Source organism: Crassostrea angulata, chromosome 7 (assembly GCF_025612915.1).
Source record: "Crassostrea angulata isolate pt1a10 chromosome 7, ASM2561291v2, whole genome shotgun sequence".
NCBI classification, from domain to species: domain Eukaryota; kingdom Metazoa; phylum Mollusca; class Bivalvia; order Ostreida; family Ostreidae; genus Magallana; species Magallana angulata.
Window position 1 is genome coordinate 45,977,980 of NC_069117.1, and position 24,246 is coordinate 46,002,225.

Below are 24,246 nucleotides of genomic sequence, written 5' to 3' on the forward strand. Positions count from 1 at the left end.
AGGTTATACTAAAACTTATTCAGTAGCTGAACATATTGTAATCTTATAACCTTGATTGCCCTATCATCTGTAGATGTGAACATTTATATAGGAAGACAATGAATCATTTCATGATAATTTTATTATTCATTATTTTTTCACAATTAAAATAAAAAAAGCATTTTACTGACTTTTTTGTCAATGAGTTATACATGTACATGTAAAACTAAGCACATGTGGAGAGTATATAGTTGACTGACAAGCATTACCAATTATCATATTCCAAAGTTTAAATTACATGTATAAGCATAGAAATTTAAAGAAGTTTGAAATTTGACTGCTTTACACGTATATTATCCAGTCTTTGTAGCAGGACACTTTATGGCAGATAAAATAATCCATACTGAGTCATGCAGATAAAATCTACGCTTTGGTTCCTACGACTTCATCAATCCATTTTAAGTATGGCGGATTTCCATTGTCAATCTAAAATTACATAAAAACCTTTAGAAGTTGTTGAAAATATCATTATTCATTAAAACCAACAGACTCACTTTTTCAAAGTCTACATAATCATTCCAAAAATGCAGTCTTGTATATTTTTTATAAACAGGTAACTTGGTATTTAGTGTAAACAAAGAAAATTGTAACTATCAACAAACAATAAAAAAGATTATTTCAATGATGATTTAGATTAAAGTATTAATTACAGTCAATATATGATGTCTAGAATATTAGATTTTTCATGTCAAAGGGAGAGTGGGGATCAAGATGCAAGATGGAGGGGGGGGGGGGGCAAATTTACCTTGACGCTAATAACCTCTGCCACGTCATATGGGTGGTTTTCTCTGTAAAAAAAAAAACAACAATAAATTGAACCAGTAGAATCAGCTATTTCATTAGTCAGTGTTTATGTTCAAGAATCAACATTAATCTAAATATATATTACCTTACATATTTGATGACATCATCCACTTTACTTGTAGCTGTCTTTATTTTCTATAACAATAAAAAAACAAATTTTGAAAAAGTAGAGAAATTATTTTCTCTATTTTCTTAATCAAACTGCATTGCTACTTTATAAGAGAATGTGGAAATTAATACTTTACCAGAAGAAGCTCTGGATCTTCATTGATTTTACCCTCCCATTCATACCTGTAATAGATTTTTAAAACATGATTTTTCTAGCATTTTAACAAGACATTGAGCTTTAAGTAGTTGTTTCAGAAACAGAATTTTTTTGCAGCGATTCTATTTCAATGTTTGCAATTCTGTCATAGTTCAAAGAAATTGACATTTGTTAGTACACATGTATAAGTTTTGCCTATGATAAACAGTGTATATTTCATTTGAGATTAGTGTCACTTCAATTTATTTAGATGTATAAACTAGTTATTTACATCATGAAAATCCAAGGTCTTATTTATTTAAATCTGCTGAGTTTTTTTCTGAGTGGGTAATTGGTGTTTCATACTGGATAGGACAGTGGCTATCATTGCAAAAAAATTATATAACTTGCTAGCGCAGGTTAAGTATTTTTTCTGCAATGCTTGCTATCTTTTTACTTGATGAGCCATCAAAGGAAGCAATACACTAACGACAACTGTTGTTTTGACTTGGAGACTCACACAGATATCAGGCCTGGAATAATGTTGACGCAAGCAGCGTGCTTCTCTTTCACCAAACCTCTTTACAAAAAAAAAAAACCAAGAATGAACAACAGACATGCAAGCAACTATATAATCACAATGGTCTATATATTTAACATTTATGTGTATAGACATACAATTATGGATATATTATGAATCAGTTGTGTTATAGCTTAGCCTTAGAGATAAATTTTGTTCATAGCATGCCAAACCGTATCTGCCCAATAAAATTATCAAAAAATGAACAAAATGAAACAAGCAGTCTAAATTGGGTGGAAGAGGTTAGTTCATATTTAGTGACTTGGTACATGTATGTTATATCATCCAGCAAATCCAGGGTGTGTACGTATTGTAATGTTATATAGCTTTTTTAAATGTTATGGTTTATATGCATAAAAATGAACTGATTAGAAATTACATGTATAATTTAAAATACATGTACATTAAACAAGTACATGTAAATAATTCTTAAATCCAGACTCTCCTTGCAAAATTTCTGGAGTAGGAGTTCTTTATCATATCAAAAGAACATTTTCATGAAATTTGCTATACTGAGCATTTCCTCAAATAATCCAGGTAGGTAACAATGACAATAATAGTCAAAAGGACTATGTGCGGTATGGTAAAATATCTGCCCCCGATTTCAACCAATTTTTTAAAAAGTATCGTATATAAATAAAATCTTCACAAATCATTGTATAGAGGATGCCTATAAATTTAATATTGATTTTAGTCATCATTGCTCATTCGCTGTTTATCTATGATGTCACCTTAATGACCTAATTCCCGCAAATTTGCAAACAAATGAAAATATTCCCATTTTTTCACTTTATTTTGCATTCAGAAGTATAGAGCGCAGGTCTGCTCAAGTGCGATTTTAACATATGTTTTTATTCAGATAGTTATACATGTTATACTAAAAAATGGTACTTGAGCAAGCCTGCACTCGATGTTTCCCAGTCGAAAAACCATCGGTAAACACCCATATTTTGCTACAAAACACCAATTTATCAAAATAAGGCAATCTTCATGACGTCATTCCTACAGTATGACGTCACTGTGGTGATAACCTTTAACACCTTTACTTCCAATATGATTTTAACTATCTTTCACTTTATTTTTAAAGCTCTTTCTAAAACTTTGATTTGGGGGGCAAAAAATGCATAAAAACGCACATAGTCCTTTCTTCCAAAGGAATTTCTTTTAAAATCAAATTTTCCAAGAAATCATTGTTAGAAATGTCAAAAAATAGATTCATGTAGGTAGAAGAATATGTAAAAGGAAAGAGAGAGGGGAGGGAGGGATCAGGAGAATTTTTTTTCCTACGCTGCCAGCTTCTTTGCTTCTTCCATTTTGTTAATTGTGACAAAGGCCACGGAGTAGCTTCCTTGTTGGCTCATTGTTGACAACGTGCGACGCAGCAATCCAAAAAAAGGTGGCATGCACACTCCTAGCAAAATCTACATGTAAAAATTTTAAGTCATTCGATCATGAATACAGTTGTTTCTATTGAACTGTTTGTTTATTGCTTTTTCTTTCAATTCTTGGCATAAAAAAATTAAATGTACATATCATATGTTAATTAATACTAAATAAATTAACAGTAAAATGGTTCGATTAATCGCTGCATGTGCTTTCCACTCCGACATGCTAGTATATTCTTTAATAACTCTATTTCATCAATACCGTGCATTCATAAAAATACAACAGTTATAGTGCATACTAATAAATGTTGGCATAACTAATCGGACAACGTGATCCTTTCTATTAAATTGTTTTTAAAAGATCTCAGTAAACCGAAAGTAGTTTTTATTTTTTAACAGTTTGCATGTGCTCCGAATCTATATAAGACAGTATTTGCGTCTAAGATTAGCCAGAGACGTCCCTGGGTTAGCTAATAATGGAATTTACTTATTTCATGCATTGTCTCTATACTAAGACAATCAAAGCTAAGATGGTCTCACCAAAGATGTGGATATAACAAAGCAGCGCCTTGAAAACTCCAGCTTTAGTTTCACTTTCGGTCTTCGGGTACAATGTAGGTCAACAACTGTTATTTCCGGTTTCGGATTATTCGTTTGTACGGTATTAAAGGTCTCTTTTAAACGCCTCTTTATACAATTAAAAAAAACATTCCTTTTACAAATATGATCATTTAAAAAAATTTTTTAAGTACAACACGTTATTCTAGATGTATTTTATTTTGATATACCCGGTATATTGGAACATAGAACATTTGAACATTATTATATTTTGAACGCATGTGACAGTCAGACTGGTTCAAATATCTGCACCAGATAGCTCTCTTTGCAGGCAGAGCACTTAATTGACAAGAGATTCCGGGAGGGGTGGGTATGGGTCCAGGTATGGTCCGTCCACCAACCTCTAAAACTAGGAGGGAAAGGGTGTTGATCACTGAGGGCGATGATGATATAATGGGAGATTAATTTGTGTGATGGTCAGACCAGTTCGAATACCAGCGCCAGATAGCTCTGAGTTGGTAGGCATGAGCATCTGACTATATATAGAGATTCAGGGAGCCTGGGTTTGAAATCCAGTCAGGTCCCCTCACCATTTGATCTCACATCTTGTTACATATATGATATTATCAACTGCTCCTATTAGTAAGCTTTAGTTAGCTATATAAGATGTTGAACAAAAGATCTCTCGCTGATAGCAGACAAGTGCTGTAGAGGAGCTTTTGGCTGCATTATCTATTTAAGCTAGGTCTTGTGGTCAACACTTAATTTATACAGTCACTAAGATTATGTTGAGGAGCACTAATCAACGGCAGTGCGCAAACTCTTTTGCTCCACTCCTAATGCTAGTGCTGTCAAATTATAAGCTTAGAAGGAGCACTTGACTGCCTTGCAAAAGGTCTTGTTGTCAATGAATTAACTCCTAATACAGTCCAACCTAAACTTTAATTGAACATATAAATAATTGCCATGCAAATTTTTTTTAACATTTATACATGTAATTAAATCACTTCTATCATAATTCACATTGTAATACTCTTATACAATAGTTTTGTGACCAATGAAGTTAGTGATCATATGTCTTTGTTCATTTTCTGCAGAAATGTCTGCCGACAAGGAGATAGATCATCTAGTACGCAGTCTTGAGCTGATTCCTCACCTAGAGGGCGGTTTTTTTGGTGAACAGTACCGCACTGACAGACAAGTCACCTTCATACAGCCAAATAAGTGTGTTTATCTCAACTTTGAAAATACCTTAACATTCAGTGTTATGACTTTAATAGCATGCAAGACTTGCCGTACTAAAAATACCTAAACTGCACACATAAATGTGTGTATAATTCAATTTGACAAGGTGGTTCCAATTTCTCAATTATTGTCAATATCTCTAGGATCTAATTTTTATTATCTAAAAATAGAATTACTTGCAACTCAATTAGGATATGAGTTATATCACAGGAGTCTCATTTTGTAAATTTAGGCCCCCAGGCCTACATTTGTGCTGAAAATTAAAATGGCCGAAATATTTACTCAGTCACCCAGTTAATTACTCTTGCCAGGATTAATTCAAAGGTTTGAAAATAACTTTGAAAATACCTTAACATTCAGTGTTATGACTTATTAGCATGCAAGACTTGCCATACTAAAAATACCTAAACTGCACATATAAATGTGTGTAATAATTCAATTTCACAAGGTGGTTCCGATTTCTCAATTATTGTCAATATCTCTAGGATCTAATTTTTATAATCTAAAAATAGAATTACTTGAAACTCAATTAGGATATGAGTTATATCACAGGAGTGTCATTTAAATTTGTAAATTTAGGCCTCCAGGCCTACATTTGTGCTGAAAATTAAAATGGCCGAAATTTTTACACAGTCACCCAGTTAATTACTCTTAGCAGGAATAATTCATAGGTTTGTGACGTCTCCTAATTTGATATTTTTAAAACTTTCCTGCTCTTTTTACAGGTTTGATGGGCCAAGAGATGGTGGCAGCTGCATTTACTATCTTTTAAAGTCGGGCAAATATGTCTCCTTCCATCTTCCCCTGTTTGATGAGATCTTCCTCTGGCATGCAGGAGGACCAGCGAAGGTCTTCCATCAACTTTCTACTCTATTCTTTCTGGGTTGCAGTTTAATTTCAGCTCTATTCCCTTTCAAATTATTTTTAAAAAATTACTTTTAGATATACACAATAGACAACGAGGGTAAATTAACCCAAAGTATTCTGGGAGATACATTGAAAAATGGTGATTATCGTTACCAAGTAACGGTGCGACACGACACATGGTATGCATTGGAACCAATGGAACAAACTAAATACATTCTCTTTGGAGCTGTTGTCATTCCAGGTAAACACATCTATATATATCCAACTGTTCCCATACAATACCTATCTAGATATTTAGTAATATCCATAACTTTAAATTTACATTAATATTTCATATTTTATCGGTTCCAGAAAAGATATAGTGTAATCCGAGTGCATTACTGTAAATTCCTCATCATTAGTAAGTGCAGGTTATTTTTAACTGAGAATACATGTATTTCTTAGCAACTGAAGACACTTTTTGCACAAAATTTAAAAGCTTGCATTCATTTATATATAGGAGCACTCCTACATTATTTTACATTTTCTCGTTTATAATACGTATACATGCACATCAGCATTGCAATTCAATATCCCCTCAAACTACATTTAAAAGTAGGTGTTGCAATCAACAGCTTAAATTTGACAATCAGTATCAATTACCTTTAAAAAATATCTTATTTACATGCAAATATATTAACTAAATGTGACACAGGCTGGGCATTACAAGACTGGACTCAGGGAAAGAGGGCTGACTTGTTGGAGAAGTTTCCACAGCATGGAGAACTCATACAGAGGTTGTGTAAAGAATGAGGCTCATTAACATACAACTCAAAGAGGTGCCAACAAAGACTTGTTCCTGTACAACTACAAAAAAGTCTCATTAAAGACTTGTCCAGACATTTTATTTTTTTTTAACATATATACAAACAATGGAAAGTCCTAATATTTTAGCACTATGAAGCAAATAATGTATTATAAATGTCTATACAAATAAATGCATAGATTTCAATACTGCAGTTCTATTTGTGATAATATATGTACATGCATAACACATTTGCTAAGGTTCTTTAAGTACATCGCAAAGCATTGCACCATAAAAAGAAACTATTGGTGCATTGTAAACAATCGTTAGTACATGCACAACATGTAACAATTCGTTTTAATTTTTTAAAGAAATAAAGGACAGTTCATTCAAGCATTCACCAATTTTGAAGTTGACATATCCTGTTACACATGTTAGCATTTGCAAATCAATTAATACAATGCATATAAGTGAACCCATTTTAAAAATGTTATAATTTATAAATAATACTGCCTTTGTGACTAACACCCTGTGAACAAGACTACAATGGTAAAAGTAAATGTTGATAGTGTCTGCAATGACATATATAGGCAAGCACCCTGTATCAGAAGTGGGTATACATGAGATTCTATTGCCTACTAAAATACATGTACATTATATGTACTAAATAAAATCTTTTCACAACAAAAACATGGCTAATGATATACAATATAGTATATGTACCAAAAACTAAGGCATGAGGTACTGCTGAAGTTAACAACTTAAAAAATAAAAGATAAGACAAGAAAAATACTAAAAAGGCCATAATGCATGTCCATATTTTATGACATGCGTAAAAGGCATAAAAAACAAACAGTAAGGCTGATAAATGAATAATCTATAAGGCAGATAATTGAATGTTAGGCCATTTGTTTTATATCACAGCATTTGTAAATTGAGGATCATACAACAAAAACAAGACTACAGATCATAAGATATAACTGCAATCAGTTATTTACATCACAGTCACCATATGCTCTTTCTAACAAAGCATAACATAACTGCATACCAGTATTTGTGGCTGTAATACACGTACATGCAGGAATGCACATGTAAAGGTGTTATCTCATGGTTTCCATATATATCAAAAATCAAAATAAGTAAATATATATTGCAAGGCTTCTGTAATTAGTTGTAATGTGCGTAAAAAGTCACTTTCTTAAAATTATTAATTCAAAAATAAGTGGCAGGGGTCAATTGTAAATAAATAGATAATTGAGGTTTCAAAGACATGAATCCATGTGATGCATGATAGAAAAATTATAAGCTGCCTATGGCTACGAACTAAAAGTTTTGACCCAAAATCACAACATCAACATATGGACTTTTTCTTTACAGTTGTCTCCCCTTTCTTCTTTCCAGTCCCTTGTTTCTTCCCTTTCTTTCCTTTCTTTTTCTTGGCGACTGATCCTAGCTCTGCCAGTCTAGCTTTCCTTTCTTCTGCCAGTTCCTGTCTGCGAATGATTTCATTTGCCCTATCTGCAAAGGTTATTACACTCAATATAATCAATTTCTCTCTCTCTCAAACAAGTCCTATCTGCATGTTGGTATGTGAAAGGTAAATCCACAGCAATATAGGTGAAGAGGGCAGAAGAAATCTTGTGACTATTCATTGCTCACTGAATTACTATTAGTAATTATAATTACACTGTAATTTTTAGCTGTACTCAATTAAATTACGATTACAAGTAATCTGAAATCTCTTTAATTACAGATTACTGTCAATTACTTGAAAAAGAGTAATCATTACAACCAATTATGATTACTAAATTACGATTACCCCATGCCTGATTACTAATGAATAACATGTACTTCATTTCGGACATACTTAAGTTTTTCTCAGCTAACTTAAACTGTTTGTATTCCACTGGAAGCCAGACCTTAGGATGACTTAGCAAACTGAAATATCAGAATCATTAGAAAGTTAATATAAGTTTTCAATGCATAGACAAGACAATAGATTTCAATAGGCAGACACTTTTAAAATGCTGTTCCCAGTCACACATACCTTGCTGAGGTAGATCTAGGTAACTTGTTCTCGATGTCATAATACAAAGTTTTTCCAGATGGTGGATAAAGAGCTCTAAAAACAAATAACAGTACATTACTATTAAGTTTTTCTTGTAAAAGTAAAAGACAAACTGAAGGTTAATGTCCATGAAAATATATAAATATAAATCATGCATTTTTGTCTCAATTATCGAGACTGACCTCTCTAGTGTTTCTGGTCTGATGTACACATTGTCAGAAGCGAGTCGTTCATGAATAAGATGAGCCTCAATTTCATTCTCCGTGACCACATCCTAAAAGGCATAGACAGATTATGACATTCAATACGGTAAACTAAACTCACCACCAAATTTACAAATGTATAAAAATTTGAAAAATATGTATGGGAGGTCAATTTAATTTATGAAATATCAAAACTTAGAGCTTACATCATCTGGAATTTTGGAGTGGATGAAGAGAGGCTTTGTGTATCTGACTTTGGGCTCTGATGATACCCTTCTGATGGGAGCAGAGCGCACTCGACTCCGGGAGTAGGAGGCATAATGTCCTGTAGATTAAGGAAAGTATGACAGCTAGAATTTTGTCAATCAGGCAAATTAACATGTTTATTTAATAAATTAACCTCTCAGATATAACCCAGTGATTAAATCATAAACTTACTTGTGTTGTCTGATAGCTTGGCATTGACCTGGGTTTCCGCCATTTTCAGCACCATTCGGTTGACCTTATTTTCTTTTGAACTTATTAAAAAAAAACACAACGGTTTTCATCAATTAAACAAAGCTTTAAAAATATGATTTCAACAACATTTGAAAAAATCTTTCGATACTTAATTATCTAAATATGACACATAATGCACATTAACTAACAACGTTTTTTTTGTGTATTACCTCTCTGTCTTTTCTGAATGTTGACATTTCCCACTAACAAGTGTTTCTACGTCCTCATAGTTTTTCTTTGTCTAAAATAAAAATATATTTATATACATGTATATATGTACGGGTATATAAATGTTAATAATAGAGAACTAAACATAAATGCATGTATTTTAATATTGATCAACTGTTGTACACGTGTAACTCTATCGTTTACCTTTCTGCTGACTGTCTTTGGTTTGCCGGCTGATGATGGAGTGTTTGTTTCAATCACCTTTTCTGCCTCACTAGGTGTATTATCTGTGACCTCTGAGACATCAACATTCGTCTCCTCCTCAGTCAAAGCCACTTCTGGTTCCTCAAGTTTTAAGTGCGCATTCTCATGGACCACTGGTCTGGATGACAGAGAAGCCAAGTTATTTCTGCGTAGATGTTTGTTTATGAGGTTTTCTATCTCTTTTTCCTTTTCACTTAAAACAGGTTTCGTATCAATGGAGATATTTTGATTCTCCTGAGCTCCTTCATTTCTTTTGTTTTCCTCTTTTTCCAAGAACTCTAGAGCCTTTCTTTGACTTGGTGCAGAAAGGGGTCTTCGCAGCATCTGAAATAAAGAAAATCTAATGGAATTTACTGTGTCATTGTCAACACTAATTTTACACTAATGTCATGACTACGTTAGACATAACCTACCCTCTTTGCACCAGTTTTTTCTGCGTGTGCTGTCACATGTGCACCTTTTGTGAAAGAATGCTCCATGTCAGTATTGGATTTGGTTTTCTGAATCTGAAAATTAATACAATTTAATTTTAGCAGATATTTGTACCTGTGAAAAGTAATCTTTATATAATATTTTACGGTAAATTCTTGAAAAATAATATTCAATATTTTATATTGATGACTATAACCATGTAAACCAATTAATAACTAACATTCTACCAAAATATACTCTCCTTCATACATGTATATCTTGTAAGGAAACATAAAAGAAAAGGGGGCAGGCCATATTACTCATTTAACACTTCCATCTTTATACTGAGGAAAAACTTAACAAACCATTGCACTTCTTGGTCTGTTCGCTGGCCTGTCCTTGGGGGTCAGATGAGGGGGGTGCTCACTGGACAGCCTGGCCCTAAGTCTGCCTCCTTCCTCTAGACCAACGAATCTCTCTTTGTCTCGACTCTTCAACAGAGCACTGTTATCAATCACACTCTTAATGGAAGTCTCCTTGGGCTTGTATTCATCAAACTCGATGGTCTTGGTTGTCTTGTACACATGAGAAGATGATGGAGGAGAGACTTCGCGGACATGACTCTGTACTGAGGCTGACTTCCGTGATAATTCGTAGTAGTTCTTCGGGGGATCTGATACACACTTTGTTGGCATCCAAGACTCAAGTTTGTCAGGCGTGATTTTGTCTCCACTTCCATCTTCCAGTTTTCTATCTTCTTCATCTTCACTTTCTGATTGTACTGTCTGCACCATTGTAATCACATCTTTTTCTGAATGCTTTTTTCTGGACTTTGATTTAGACGTTTTCTTTGCATTTTCCATATCACTATAAGCAACAGTAACCATGGCAACTGGCGTGGACGGCTTGTTTGCAGATTTGGGTCTTTCCTGGGTCAGTCTTTTTTCACATTTAGTGTCATGGACTTCGGTTCTATTCTTCAAAACAGAACTCAAAGGTCTTGGCTTTTCTGTGTAGCTCTGTTGACTAGATTTAACTTCTGCAGTGTGTTTGTTACCATGGTTACTCTCAGCTAATTGACTCTTGGTTGGACCTGTACTTCTGACTGATAAAAATGACTGAAGTTCATCATCCTTTGGTGAAATATGCTTTTTCTTTGTATGAAAATCCAAATCTGCTACTTTGTAGCCTAAGTTTCTTGGAGTTATATCAATTGTCACATTCTTATCTTCTCTAAACTTAACTGAGGTTTTTTCTGTTGGAACGACAAAGGGTAAACTTTCCTCATGATGAAGATCTGCCAACTCCTCATCCCAGTCATCTTCTAAATCATCATTTTCATCATCATCATCATCCAAATCAAACTTAACTGACACAGTGTTTTTATTATTTTGCTCTTCAGGAATTGTAACAGCTTTGAAATCATCCTCTTGATTGCTGGCCTGTAGGGGACCACTTGATGAATTATGAGTGGTACTGTGTGTATAGTTAAATCCAGCAGGTGATGGTGCATGTATTTCTGCCTTGGACAGAAGTCTGCAATTTTTAAAGAAAGCCTTTCATAAATCAAAATGAAATATCAATTATACATTTCTACCCTCTACACTCTTATCTGCTAGAAATGCACTGTTATCATATATTTTTATTTATTTTCAAACTTCTGTTCATATATATATTTTTTTATTTTCAAACTTTTGTTTTGTAAAGTGCAGGACACAAATATTTGTTTACCTTTCTGTGTCTAGATCGCTGTCTTCCTCATCATAATCATCTTCCATCCTGGGGAGTGAGAAATGAATCAACTCGAGGGAGGGGGGTTTGGGCGGCTCTGGGGTCTTGTCTTCATTCCTGTCAGTGTTGTGATCACCCAACACTGAGTCTCCATGATGATCAAATCTATCAACAGGAAAACATCAAATATGGAATAACTACCCATATAATCCACACAAAATAAATGCCAAAAATTATTAGATTTTTTAACTTTGAAGAACATATTCAGCCAGTGAATAAGGAGAACATACTCTGAGGGAATAGGAGTGCCTGCAGGTACTGGTGGGGTAGAACTCCAAGAGGTTGTTTTGTCATTGGGTATATCTAAGATAAATTTTGGTAACATGCTTATCATGGCATAAAATTCAATGATGACGCTTGAATGCATAAATGTAACAACCAAGAGAATCATTACAACTTAAATCATAAATACCTACCTGTTTGAAAATCATCAGCAAATTTAAGACCAGCTGGTGGCCCCACCCACCCAGTGGAGGTGTGGGGGACAAACTTTGGGGGCCTCCCTGTGGGGTCCACTCGAGCTCCCTTTACTGCAATATTGAAATCCTATACTCTTACTAAATATTCATATTTATCAGCATTTCATGCAAACCAATGACAATAATTCAATAGTGAAAGGATATAAGAGAAAGTACCAAGCATGGCCAGCTAACTGTCTCACACACTGATAAATGCTTAAAGCTTAATCCTTATTATGAACATAGGGAAACTGCCAAATATATCATTGGGCATAAGATAAAATGGTCATTACCAAAAAAAAATTTTTTAAATATAACTCTATGTTAATTAACTGATACATGTACATGATAATTGGATCAAAACACCAATAAGAGAGCATAAATTATACCTGATCTTCCTTGTTTACAGTAAACAACTGAACATGAGAAGAATTTCATACATTACTTGTACCTCATATTTCATGACTACATAAATTCTAAACTCAAGACCCATAAATAATGATGATGTCAATGATATATATACCTCCAATACTGGGAGCTTTTGGCGGGAGCTGTGACCCTTGGCGACTTCCTGATTCTTTAGCACTCTGTGGTCGAAGTTTTTTACCACTTGAGGGACGAGTTCGGCGAGACGATAGTCTCTCATTTGTCTGAGATCTAGCACTATGTTGAGCCAGAAGGTCAGGAATGGATGCATTACTCCCCCTGAATTTTCAAACAGTCCATTAATCAAAAATGACCCCAAAGAAACAACAAATACAAGGACATTTTTATTTTACTGCTGAAAGCACTCAAAACATGCATTATCTAACATAAAATTTTTAATAAATTATAAAATTTCAATGTATTTGAATTTTAGCCTGAAATTTTGAAATATAGTTCATCAATAACTGACTTAAAAACTATTAAAAACAAACCGGAAAAATTGTGCTTCAAATTACCATGCAATAGCATTTTGCTGGAGTGATAGTGGTGGTGCATTTGGATCAACAGCTAAATCTGTAAAACTCTGGCTCCTCTGTCCTCGCGAGGATAAATTGGTAGCTTTAAGCTCCTTCGGATCGTGAATTCCAACATTGTAAATAGAGGTCTTGATTTTGTCTAAGTGCTGCAAGGAACTGTGAGTTGAACTCAACCAATTCTGAAAGTATAAATTTTATCTTGATGTACATATCATTGTCTGAACCCTAGAAAATAGATATCATAGTACTGGTAAACCATTATTTTTATGACCACAGAATAAATGCCGCACAACTGTTAAGAAAAGCAATGACAGTGTACACATGCATGTGCTATATTCTGTTAAAGATTACAGTGTATACGCAATTCACAGGATAAAATTCATTCCTTGATATTATTCTTGTAACTCAGTATGTTTTTTGACATCATTTGGAATATATACTGTCTTTTATCTTTAATTCACATTTTTTTGCAAAATGATATGCTGAATCTTGTGCACTTACACAAAATAATCACAACTATGTACAATATTTCAGCTAAGCAAGCAGAATATCTTAAAAATGTTATTGATCAATTTAACTTCCAGGTCAATAAGATCTCTTGTATTTATCCATTAAAATCCTATAAAATACCTCATGAAAACAATCTTTCTCCTGCATCATCAACTTGTATATTTAATAGCATCATAACTACTAAGCCAACAAAACTCCACGACAAAATGCAATATGTTACTCTTTGATTCAGACAGTTACAAGTTAAGTCAATATACCCGGGTATGCATCATTCAAATGAAATTGCGTATAATTCACAGCAATACTACAAGTTTATACTACAAATGTATACAGTAATGTATCATGTAATTGCATTTTCTAAAAATTACACCAAAGTAAATATGTTTTGCAAATCATGTGCATGTATTTTATGCGTCAATTATGCTAGCAAGGATAAAGTTCAAAATTACATGTATTAGAATTGACTTTCATGCATTAACCTTAGAGAATTATGTTTTATCATTAAGAGGGAAATATACATTAACATCATTTTATCTATAAACCAAAAAAAAACCTAAAACAACCATGCAATGAGAACCAATTTACTAAAACATGAAATAATCATAAATTCACATTTTTACATGTAAGACTCCAAGTACGATTGTCACCTCAAAGTCTGATGGTTAAACCATAGTCAGATAGTCATGCCAAAGGCTGATGGTCTGCACCAAATCTGATGGTATGTTGCTAATACGGATGCCAAAGTCAATTGGTGAGGGAATAACAACTTCTGTGATGTCATATCATGATGCCATCATAGTGTACATCTTACATGTATTCAAAATCAGCAAGATGGCAATGGTACTTCATTCTAATAGGCCTAGTATAATTTTTGTAACGCATACATGCAGACCATATGCATAACGCAAACAATTTTTGTGCCTTATGAAATTAATAAAACCTATCAGACTTTGGTGTGTCACACCATCGAACGCTGGTGACAGTACGCAACCATCCGACTTTAGCATGTCACATCATCGGGGTTTGGCGCAAACCATCGATCGGACTTTGGCGTGACCATCGGACTTTAGAGTCCCATCACTAGATATGTATAAGCCCTTTCAAATTTAATTCTTTAGGATTCAAATCTGTAAACATCACAAGCAAGAAGCAATAAATATTGTATTTTTCAAAAGTCAATTCTGGCTTATATCAATAAATATACCAACAAGCAGAATTATATTCTCCCTGAAGTTTTAAGATATTTATAGCATATTTACATATGATATTGGTATTTGTAGCATGATAGAAACTTCTAGCGGTTTCTACTTCAGTTCAAATGCATTTATTGATGTTTATCTATGTCTATAAAAACCACAACACATAAACTACGGTAAATCACCTCTTTTTCAATATCTTTCATAACTAAAATTCTAATTAAATGACCCCTGAAAACAGACAAATTGTAGAAAGTGAACAAATTAGTTAACTATTTTAATTAACAATGTATTACCGATGTTGATATGAAGTCAATATTAAGCTATGATAACCATACTGACGCCAGTATAAATTTACTCTCTCACAAGCAAATTATCAAAATGTGTTTTAAAGTAATTATTTATACAAAACAAACCTTTGAAGCAATAGCTCTTATTTCGTTGCATTGATTTTCAAGCTCTTCGTCAAGCAAAAGAGGCTCTGGAAACTCCATCCCTCTATTATCATGTTGGAACACCTTCTACAATGTGCGAGACAGAAGCCATGATAGTTTACATTGACTCCCAACTTACTTGTGTTAAAATGGTTTTCATTCGTCAATATAGAAAATGTAGCCAATCGCTGTAAAGCTTTAATATGGATGTTAAGCCATGCGCGGTTCTCCTTAGCAATTTTTGTAAACAAATATGGCTGCGGCCATGCAAAAAGAAAAAGACTACGACTACAATGTATAAGATCATTTTTGACACGGTAAATGAAAAAAAAATATGGCTCAGAATTATTCTGATAACTTTTATGTAATGATATACATATATGCATTTTATTTACAAAGACCATCTCCAGTACGTAGATGTGAAAGAACAGTGCTTCCAATATTTTAATCCATAGTGTGCTTACAATTATTCGATAAAATCATACGGCCAATAACATTTGAATAGTGTGTATGTCAGTAACTATTAGCTAAACATCATTAGACATTGTCTCTTAATTTGAGATTTGAACCCCTGTCCCTCTTTTATGATAAGATAAGATAATTTTATTTCCAAATTCTGGGCCCTTTTGGGCATACAAAGGTACATGTAAAAAAAAACATCTACCGGTATGTACTAGACTAACAATCTAATGACAAGAGATTTTGTTGTTCTGTTACCCATCTTTATAAATAAATTCTGTGTTATTGGCCACTGGAATACTTTAAATCCATCCCATACAAATTTATACAATACTATTAACTCATTCACAGTAATTAACTGCTAATTTAAACATACCCGGTACTTTTTGTGGAAAATGATATCATATACTTCATTTAATTATATACCGTAAAAAAATGTTTAAAAGAACAGCGCTGCAACTGTTGTGAATGGGTAAGTTTGTCGTGACAATAAGTCCCATAAAGCCCTGTATAGAATTAACATTTATACAGATATAAGATGGATGAAAGCATCTGATTCAGATGATCGAGATTCAGAATAAACCAGGATTCATTTATGATGACTCTAAAATATAATATGATATATAATTTGATCATTTCTTTAATCTAGTGAATAGAATTTTTAGAAACAAAAGATTGTAACAGTTTATTACACAGGATTTGCCTCTTTTAATTTAAGCAATTTTAAAGACTTTTTTTATTATCAGCTGAAAAATAACATCATCTTACATTCAATATTGTTTATTGATAAAATGTACTCTTAGGTATTTTCACAATAAAGTTGCTATTGCTGTATTAGAAATGTTGGTTAAAAACATTGTATTGGTTAATATATTTTTTGCAGTGATTATCATTGTTGAAAAGGGGTCAAAGAATGGCAGATTCAACAGGCAATTCTCCTGAGAAGGAGTTACTGGATGATAAGAATGAAACAGAAGAACAAGAAGGCCAGGGCGAGCAGCTCTCAAGAGATGACACCATGGCATCCGAACAAAATGAACCAAATCCATTCGAAATAACCTTGTCAGAATTCAAACCACATCCTAAGTTGATCAATGTGCACCAGTTCTATCCCTCGTTGGAACACCAGTTCCACAAATCACCCTCAAGATTTGAGGAGGAACAGAATAAAAGGACTGAGCAAGCAATGAAAGAGATTGTAGAGGAGTCATCTACGTTTGCTTTGACAGATAATGAGGGAACAATGGCTACTACAGATATGGAAACTACCCAAGATTCCCTGCAAATTCGCAGTAAAGGGGAGAGCACTGATTTAACAGATGAAGATTCAAACAATTCTGGGGAACAGGTAATGACAATTTATCTGTTGTTACCGTACTTGAATCATTATTTATACCTCATACCAAAGAATGAGGAAGCCAACTTGTCATACTTTTCTTCTGATTTTGAAAAGAACAAATCAAATTAAGATAAAAAGTTTCAATGACTTCTGAATATTGCAGAGAATAAATGAAGTACCAGGCATTATTCTAAGATCAGTATATGGGGTAAGATGTCCCTTCCCATGCACAATAAATGTTAATTTGCAATATGCATACAATTAAATTCACCTTTGCCTGAATGTTCAACGAGTGATTGTAAATAATGATGTTCCAGTGTTTATGTTAGTACATGTACCAGTATATATGTTCTAGTATTTATATAATATTTATAGCCTTGAGATAACATCTATAGAAAATTTTACACTATATTAATTAACTAGAATTAATGTTGAATGATTGTTGAAATACTGTTAAATTATCTTTTATTTAAACTTGGCATGAATTCATCCTACGAAGTACATGTACTTAGAAATGTGTGTGAATGTACATTTTTCCTTTTTAGATGGTCTTGGCCACTCTTGGGAGATTTTATTTTATACTTTTATTGAAGCATTTGTAAAATGTCCAGTATTTAGCTATCATCCTTTCATTAGCTTTGTTCAAATTTAGATTTTAGCTTGGAATATGCCTCACATTTCAGATTTATGAGATACCATGTATGTATATTGATCAATAGAATGATCATAAAGTGAAAAAAAAATTAATGGACATGTAATCAGTAAACATAACAACTTTTCTCCTTTTTTTGCAGAAAAATGAGGGACTTTTTAGCACTGCAGTTAGTGAAGAGACAATACAAAAAGCAAAACAAAAGGGAAAAAGCATTTTTCAAACAGAGGAGTGGGGAGCTGTGGCCCAGTATTCTCCAGGGATGCAGGAAATAGTGGACCAGAGAGCACTGGAACAGTAAGTTGTCTTACTAACCCTTCAGATATATTCCAGTACCGATATATATACCGGTATTTATATTTTGTAATGGATGCAAAGAAACTGTATAGTATTCTGAATTGGTAACTTTTGTTAATTTCAGTTTCAATGAGGCCATGAAAGCAAAAGAGGAAGGAAAATTTGAGCAAGTTTTAAAATGTCTCTCTAAAGCCATGGGGCTCCGTACAGATTCTTTGTATTATGTGGAGAGAGCGGAGGCTTTTATACAACTATGTGACTTTCAGTCAGCCATTTTAAACTACAAAAAAGCTTGCCTAATGGAGCCAGATAATGCTGAGTACTATGCCCGTCTGGCTTTCCTGTATTATTTTATGGGACAGACCCTCTTTGATCAGAGGCTTTACCCCGAGGCCTTAGAGTCTTTTGCAAGAGCAGCTGAAATGAACCCTGACAACACAGGCTATCATATTAGAAGGTACTTGTATGATAAATAGTTCTTTATGAAAAGTAAAGCTCAAAGCCATAAAGTTTCTCAGGCCAAATATTCAAAAATATAATGCAGCAGATTATTGCAATCTTCAAAAAGGGGAATAACTCAATATTTGTCTTTATTTTACAAATTCAGTTAAATATATTTCCCTTATCAACATTGTAATAAAATTTATCAAATCTGATACAACACAGCAGTGTCTATCATTATTAACATTCAGAGCCATACCTGGTAGATTGAATTTTGACTGTTTGTTGTAGTATGACATGTTTAGCAGCTCTACAAAGACACGGAGAATGCCTGGCCTTAGTCAACAAAAGATTGGAGACCGACAATGAAAACCCAGACTTGTACATCATGAGAGCAAGGCTACATGAGATGTTTAGAAATGTAAGGAAATTGATATTTACATTGTTATGTGTCTTGTAAATCAACAAATACTATCATAATGCTGGTTTCTTCCAAAAACAGTGTTGCAACCAGATAATTTATAATATACCAGTACTGTTGATTCCTAATTAAATGCAAGGATTTAATACCGCAAAAAATCGAGTGAAGCAACCCTTGCAGATATAAAAACCTCACTTTTATTTTTCAGACTGTTTTGAACATATCAGGAAATTATAATGAAAAATGATGCTCACAATTTTTTATTCTCGCAATTTGATACTAATCAGTAGAATCGTGGAATTCAGTACATTGTACTCGCGTAAAATAAGGAATTTACAGTATATAATATCATGTTTCTTTTCTCACACAGACAACCCTCTGTTATTATGACATCAAAGATGCTCTACAAGTTGATCCGGATCACCAAGAGGCCAAGGCCATGATGGTCAAGATGGAAAAGAGAGCTCAGGACAACAAACGAGAGGCCATGCAGCTAAATCTGATGGGAAAGCATAGGGAGGCCCTGCAAAAAATCTCTATAGCCATAGATACAGACCCCATTATTGCAGACTTTCATGTGTTAAGGTATGAAGTTGTTTTGAGAAAAAACATCATCAGATACATTCCCCTTTGTTTTCTCATTTGGGCCTGATTTGGCCAGTCTTATTAAGAATACCAAAACCCACCTTCCAATTTTCTTATTGTTAAATCAAAAAGGGTGGAGGTTTTATTTAGACTGATTAATCTAGAATATTTGGACTAATACCTTCACTGATGAAGGTAAAAATCTACCGTTAGATGTTTCATGCTGGCAATATACCTGTTTGAATCTTGCCAAGATTAAACTCATTAGAGTACATGTATGTATGTTGCTTTCCAGCATAGAGCTTTGAAATCTACAACCTAATCATGCAATACCACCCAACTGAAATGAACGTTGTCTATTTTAGTAGACAAAGCTACCATGAAACATACTCATTTTTTTTCTCTGTTTCCCTTATTAGAGGATCACTGCATCGGAGATTAGGGGACTACAATGCTGCTATAGATGACTTTCTTTTGGCCCTTGATAAGTGTGAGCACAATGAAGAGTCTCCCGTCTACATCGACTCCCAGAGACAGCTACTGCTGACCTACAATGACTTTGCTGTGGAATGCTTCACCAAGGACTTCTATGAAGAGGCCATAATTCTACTAAATAAGGCAATAAAGGGAGAGAAACGCGAGAAGGGGCTGTACATTAACAGAGGAGGTGTGTATATGTAATATTTATCACTGCATGGTTTTAAATTCAGTCATGAGGAGGAATGATTAACATGCCAATAACTCCACTGTGATCAACATGCTAATATAACTTCATTGTTTTTCTTTCCAGATTGTTTCTTCCGCCAAAATGACTTTAACTTTGCCCTTCAGGACTATTCCCAAGCTTTGGAGCTGGATCCAGATGATGAGAATATCAAAGCACGCATTTCTGTGATTTATAACGAGTTTGGCGTAAATGCATATCAGGATAAGAACTTCCCGGTAATGCTAGTTCTCATTTTTATGGTACATGTAATATTATAAGTACAGTTTCTGATATCATCATGGGAACAGTTAAGCTTATATAAGGAATTTTTAAAATATACTTATACGGTACATGTTCCATGGTTTTAAATTGTTAACTGTATGTAGATGATAAATTCTCCTGCAAAGTATGAAGACTAGTACCTGGGAATAAAAATAGTTTGTAAAATTGATAATGGTGCAAGATAGTTTGATTAGGAATGGCATGAATGATATTTGTTTACATTTTGAGGAAAAATGTCATACTAGTAGTAATCAGCCTAGATGGCAGTCGAGCATCATGCTCAGGTGAGCAATATGGCATATGGGTGCTCTTATAATAAATACATGTATATATCAGTACATATATTGCAGAAGTCTTTGTTCTGGCTATGATAATAATATTCTTAATTTTAGAACTAAAATAAGGCCTATTTGAATCATTACCCCCCCCCCCCCCCCCCCCCCCCCCCCCCAAAATTTGATATTTACATGAATGGATCCCAAAGTGTGTGTCCCACCCTTAATTAATAAAGTGACGAACATTGATCACATTTGTTGGTTGATTTAATTTTAAGGAGGCAGATACCAAACTTACACAGGCTATCCAGTACAACCCGAAAGTTGGTCAATATTATATTACAAGATCAAGATGTCGATACATGATGGAGGTAAGAGTTGTCCATAAATTTAGTTAAATTGATAAAAGCAATTCTAACAATATATTTACCGGTACAAGTTTTTTATAATGTTCCATTGAATTCTTTTGGAATTTTTTGTTTCTCTCTTTAAATCATTTTTTTTAAAAATAAATATATATACCAGTAAGTGAAATAGTCCAGTTTACACAAAGAGGAGGTTGTTTGTAGAATATTCACAGTGCCAGACTGGATCTGATTATGGGGCTCTTGCTGGACCCGACCAACGAGGATGTCATCTCCATCTTGTCCCGCCTGTTCCCCGGGAAGTCCATTGGTGATGTCGTCAACAGTAGAGCTGCTGATCCCGCGAAACTAGCCGTCCGAGCAATACTCAACATTCAACCTCAGCGACCTCAGGCCAAAGTCACTCACGATGCATTCACAGAAAGGTGAGATTCAGATTTTAATACAGACTCATTGGTGCTATTCTTATTTTTGCACGATTTAAGAAAAGGTTTAAATTTCTATACAGTATTGTTTCAGTTGCTCGGTCTATTTTAGTTCCTATTTTCAAAATCAATGAATATGTTTAAAAACATTATCCCATTGAATTTCTCTTATGTAATACAAGTACTACATAAAAGATTACAAGCACAACACACATAAAGCTACTGGTACATGTTTTGAACAGGAAACAATATTCTACCTTTAAACATGCATTATTTATGTGATCATGCAGGTTACATTCAGTTTAAGGGTTAACCAGACCAGTAACACTAGAAGTGACACACTAACCCTCAAATCCATGCAATTATGGGCAGCCACTGCTAGTTTTAAATACTAAATGTATCTCCTTTTATTGTTTAAAACTTTTGTTTCATGGTAAATACACACACAATTTATGTTGGTAAAAATCCACATTTTCACTTTTGCCAATTTTATTTGTTTGAGAAATTAACAATCCGTTAAATCATGTCTGTTAATTATTGTATCTTAAAGTCAAACAACATTCACCCATTATATACTTTTTTCATTATCTGTACATTATCATCTAGTTTTTGTGATTTTAAAGAGAAGGTACCATAGTTTATGCTTCAATACCATTAGAGTAATTGAAGATGTAGGGAACTGATTTTTCATTACCGGTACTTTAAAACACTGCCTACAATCTCTGATTTTGATCCTTTTTTGTATCTTCCTTCAAAAAGTGTTCATGTTTTTGATTGTTTGGATTTAGTGGAGTCCTGGACAGTCATGCCTCGCGCTCCTTCCCTCCTAAATCAGCCCAGACCACATGGAGCCAGGCAGCTACTGACGTGTCAACAGTGGACGACTCCCTCGTCAAGCCAGGGGGCTGCTTCCCTCCCCTTAAAGCCTGTATGAAGGAGAAAGACTTTAATATAAAACTGGCCATCGAGAAAAAACAAGTAAGCTGAAAATTTTAATTACCGGTAGTGCAAGTTTTTTCTCATCAGAATAGGAATTAAACATACTGCAAACAAAATTTTTTTATTTTAAATTACTGAATATTGAGGACTGGTAAAATGCTTGATTTATGTTTTTTTCTATTCGAGTTTCCTAAATGCCAAAAATATGCAGTAACAAGAAATGAACTGAAATTGACCTAAAATACTTTAGTAAGAAACCTGTGAACTCTATACAGATTACAGTACAAATACCAGTAATTCTATTTATTTTGTTTTTCAGATTCATGAAGAGGTATCAGTAGCCTTACTTGACAGGAAGAGTTTGCGATACGAGGGGGCCAGAGTCCAACCCTTACCACCCCCAGCCCCCAAACCAAACTCCCAGAGAGCACCACCTCCCAGGGAGAGATTCATCAAGGATGCATTTGGTGGGAAAAAAAAGGTCATGACCTACAATTGGCGAAGGTTCACCATGGGAATAGGTCTCACAGATGTCAAGGACGTTGGATAGTTTAAAAATTCTGTAAACTCATGTTTCCCAGTCTTATTGTACAAGTGATTGTGTTTTATTGAGAAAAATATTCAATATATTAGCTTCCATGAAATTTGATATGTTAAGATTTGTTCAGAATTTAATTGACTTTGTATGCATTGATTTTACAAGTTTTCACAAGTGTGCGATTTTATGAGCAGTCAATTTATTACACATGTACATTTTTCATAATTAAGTGCTAATATTCGAAGAGGATTACTTATTTCCATGATAAAACATTTCCAACATAAGTATTTTGGAGAAAATTACTGATATATTTAGGAAAACTGAATTCAGATCAGTAGCATACATATATGCCAAGTTCAATACTCTACGTGTAGCGGTGTGCCTTCAGCATGACTGTGTAAACATGTTTATGAATAAACTTTAATTTTTTAACATGGTCTGTATGTATATGAATTAATTTATAAAAGGCTGGGCGTTTTGTTTGTTATCATGTTGGTGCTGTTGAAGCATTTGCTATCATGACTTCTCACAAGTTTGTTTTTGTTATTTTATTTGTCAACGAGTCCTGTAATATTTGTAATAAAATAATAGAAAATACATGCACTAGCTGTCATATTTTGTTTTTCTTTTGGGATTAATAAAGATCTAGTGAATTCTTTAACAAACATGGTATACATTTAAATTTCTTTGTACGAGAGCTTCCTTCTTGAGGATCAAGGGTATACTACAGTTAAACTTTGATATCTCAAACACTGATATCTCGAATACAATGGATATGTCGAAGTGATTTGTAAGTCCCAACCGCTTATTTTTTAAGTATTTCACCCTCGATATCTCAAATACTCGGATATGTCAAACTAACTTTAAACAGTCCCATCTAGTTCGAGATAATGAAGTTTGACTATAAGTAAAAGTGAATACTTACAGAATTGAGATATTTGTGGAGGAAGCTAGGCTATTAAAATTTATGAAACTGATAATTAAAAAATTAATATGTAAGGAAATTCCTTAAGTCCAGTACGTGCTTCCTACTAGTCATTTAAATCAGCAATT

At 33.8% G+C, this 24,246-nt stretch overlaps 3 protein-coding genes across 8 annotated transcripts; 2 read left to right on the top strand and 1 right to left on the bottom strand.

Annotated features, from left to right (window-relative positions):
- Window positions 1-102: 102 nt before the first annotated feature.
- LOC128192316 (uncharacterized) lies at window positions 103-22,491 on the bottom strand. 3 transcript variants are annotated; one of them, XM_052864912.1, is made up of 23 exons: window positions 15,452-15,626; window positions 13,309-13,508; window positions 12,891-13,072; window positions 12,326-12,439; window positions 12,140-12,212; window positions 11,850-12,014; window positions 10,484-11,654; window positions 10,121-10,213; window positions 9,648-10,031; window positions 9,446-9,516; window positions 9,216-9,295; window positions 8,984-9,102; window positions 8,757-8,848; window positions 8,554-8,628; window positions 8,374-8,444; window positions 7,882-8,024; window positions 3,593-3,739; window positions 2,955-3,088; window positions 1,608-1,667; window positions 1,089-1,134; window positions 929-978; window positions 785-827; window positions 103-465 (listed from the first exon to the last, which is right to left on the bottom strand). In XM_052864912.1, exons 1-23 carry the CDS (start codon window positions 15,527-15,529, stop codon window positions 403-405), a joined length of 3,654 nt encoding a protein of 1,217 aa, XP_052720872.1. In that variant the 5' UTR covers window positions 15,530-15,626; the 3' UTR covers window positions 103-402. The 3 variants fall into 3 exon arrangements, with proteins under 3 accessions (XP_052720872.1, XP_052720871.1, XP_052720870.1); XM_052864911.1 differs by lacking the exons at window positions 103-465; window positions 785-827; window positions 929-978; ... (2 more) ...; window positions 2,955-3,088; window positions 3,593-3,739 and adding an exon at window positions 22,411-22,491 and having other exon boundaries at window positions 6,590-8,024; window positions 15,452-15,556; XM_052864910.1 differs by lacking the exons at window positions 103-465; window positions 785-827; window positions 929-978; ... (2 more) ...; window positions 2,955-3,088; window positions 3,593-3,739 and adding an exon at window positions 21,449-21,549 and having other exon boundaries at window positions 6,590-8,024; window positions 15,452-15,556.
- Window positions 3,657-6,713, top strand: LOC128192349 (uncharacterized). 3 transcript variants are annotated; one of them, XM_052864956.1, is made up of 5 exons: window positions 3,657-3,722; window positions 4,708-4,834; window positions 5,581-5,704; window positions 5,798-5,963; window positions 6,417-6,713. In XM_052864956.1, the coding sequence occupies exons 2-5, from the start codon at window positions 4,710-4,712 to the stop codon at window positions 6,512-6,514; spliced, it is 513 nt and encodes a 170-aa protein (XP_052720916.1). In that variant the 5' UTR covers window positions 3,657-3,722; window positions 4,708-4,709; the 3' UTR covers window positions 6,515-6,713. The 3 variants fall into 3 exon arrangements, with proteins under 3 accessions (XP_052720916.1, XP_052720918.1, XP_052720917.1); XM_052864958.1 differs by having other exon boundaries at window positions 3,687-3,708; XM_052864957.1 differs by having other exon boundaries at window positions 3,692-3,713.
- On the top strand, window positions 15,680-23,796 carry LOC128192321 (tetratricopeptide repeat protein 16-like). Of its 2 annotated transcripts, XM_052864920.1 has the most exons (13): window positions 15,680-15,786; window positions 16,812-17,276; window positions 17,431-17,475; window positions 18,062-18,216; window positions 18,341-18,673; window positions 18,949-19,078; window positions 19,449-19,663; window positions 20,083-20,330; window positions 20,454-20,605; window positions 21,205-21,297; window positions 21,496-21,716; window positions 22,505-22,694; window positions 22,975-23,796. In XM_052864920.1, exons 2-13 carry the CDS (start codon window positions 16,842-16,844, stop codon window positions 23,203-23,205), a joined length of 2,448 nt encoding a protein of 815 aa, XP_052720880.1. In that variant the 5' UTR covers window positions 15,680-15,786; window positions 16,812-16,841; the 3' UTR covers window positions 23,206-23,796. The 2 variants fall into 2 exon arrangements, with proteins under 2 accessions (XP_052720880.1, XP_052720881.1); XM_052864921.1 differs by lacking the exon at window positions 17,431-17,475 and having other exon boundaries at window positions 15,681-15,786.
- Window positions 23,797-24,246: the final 450 nt, after the last annotated feature.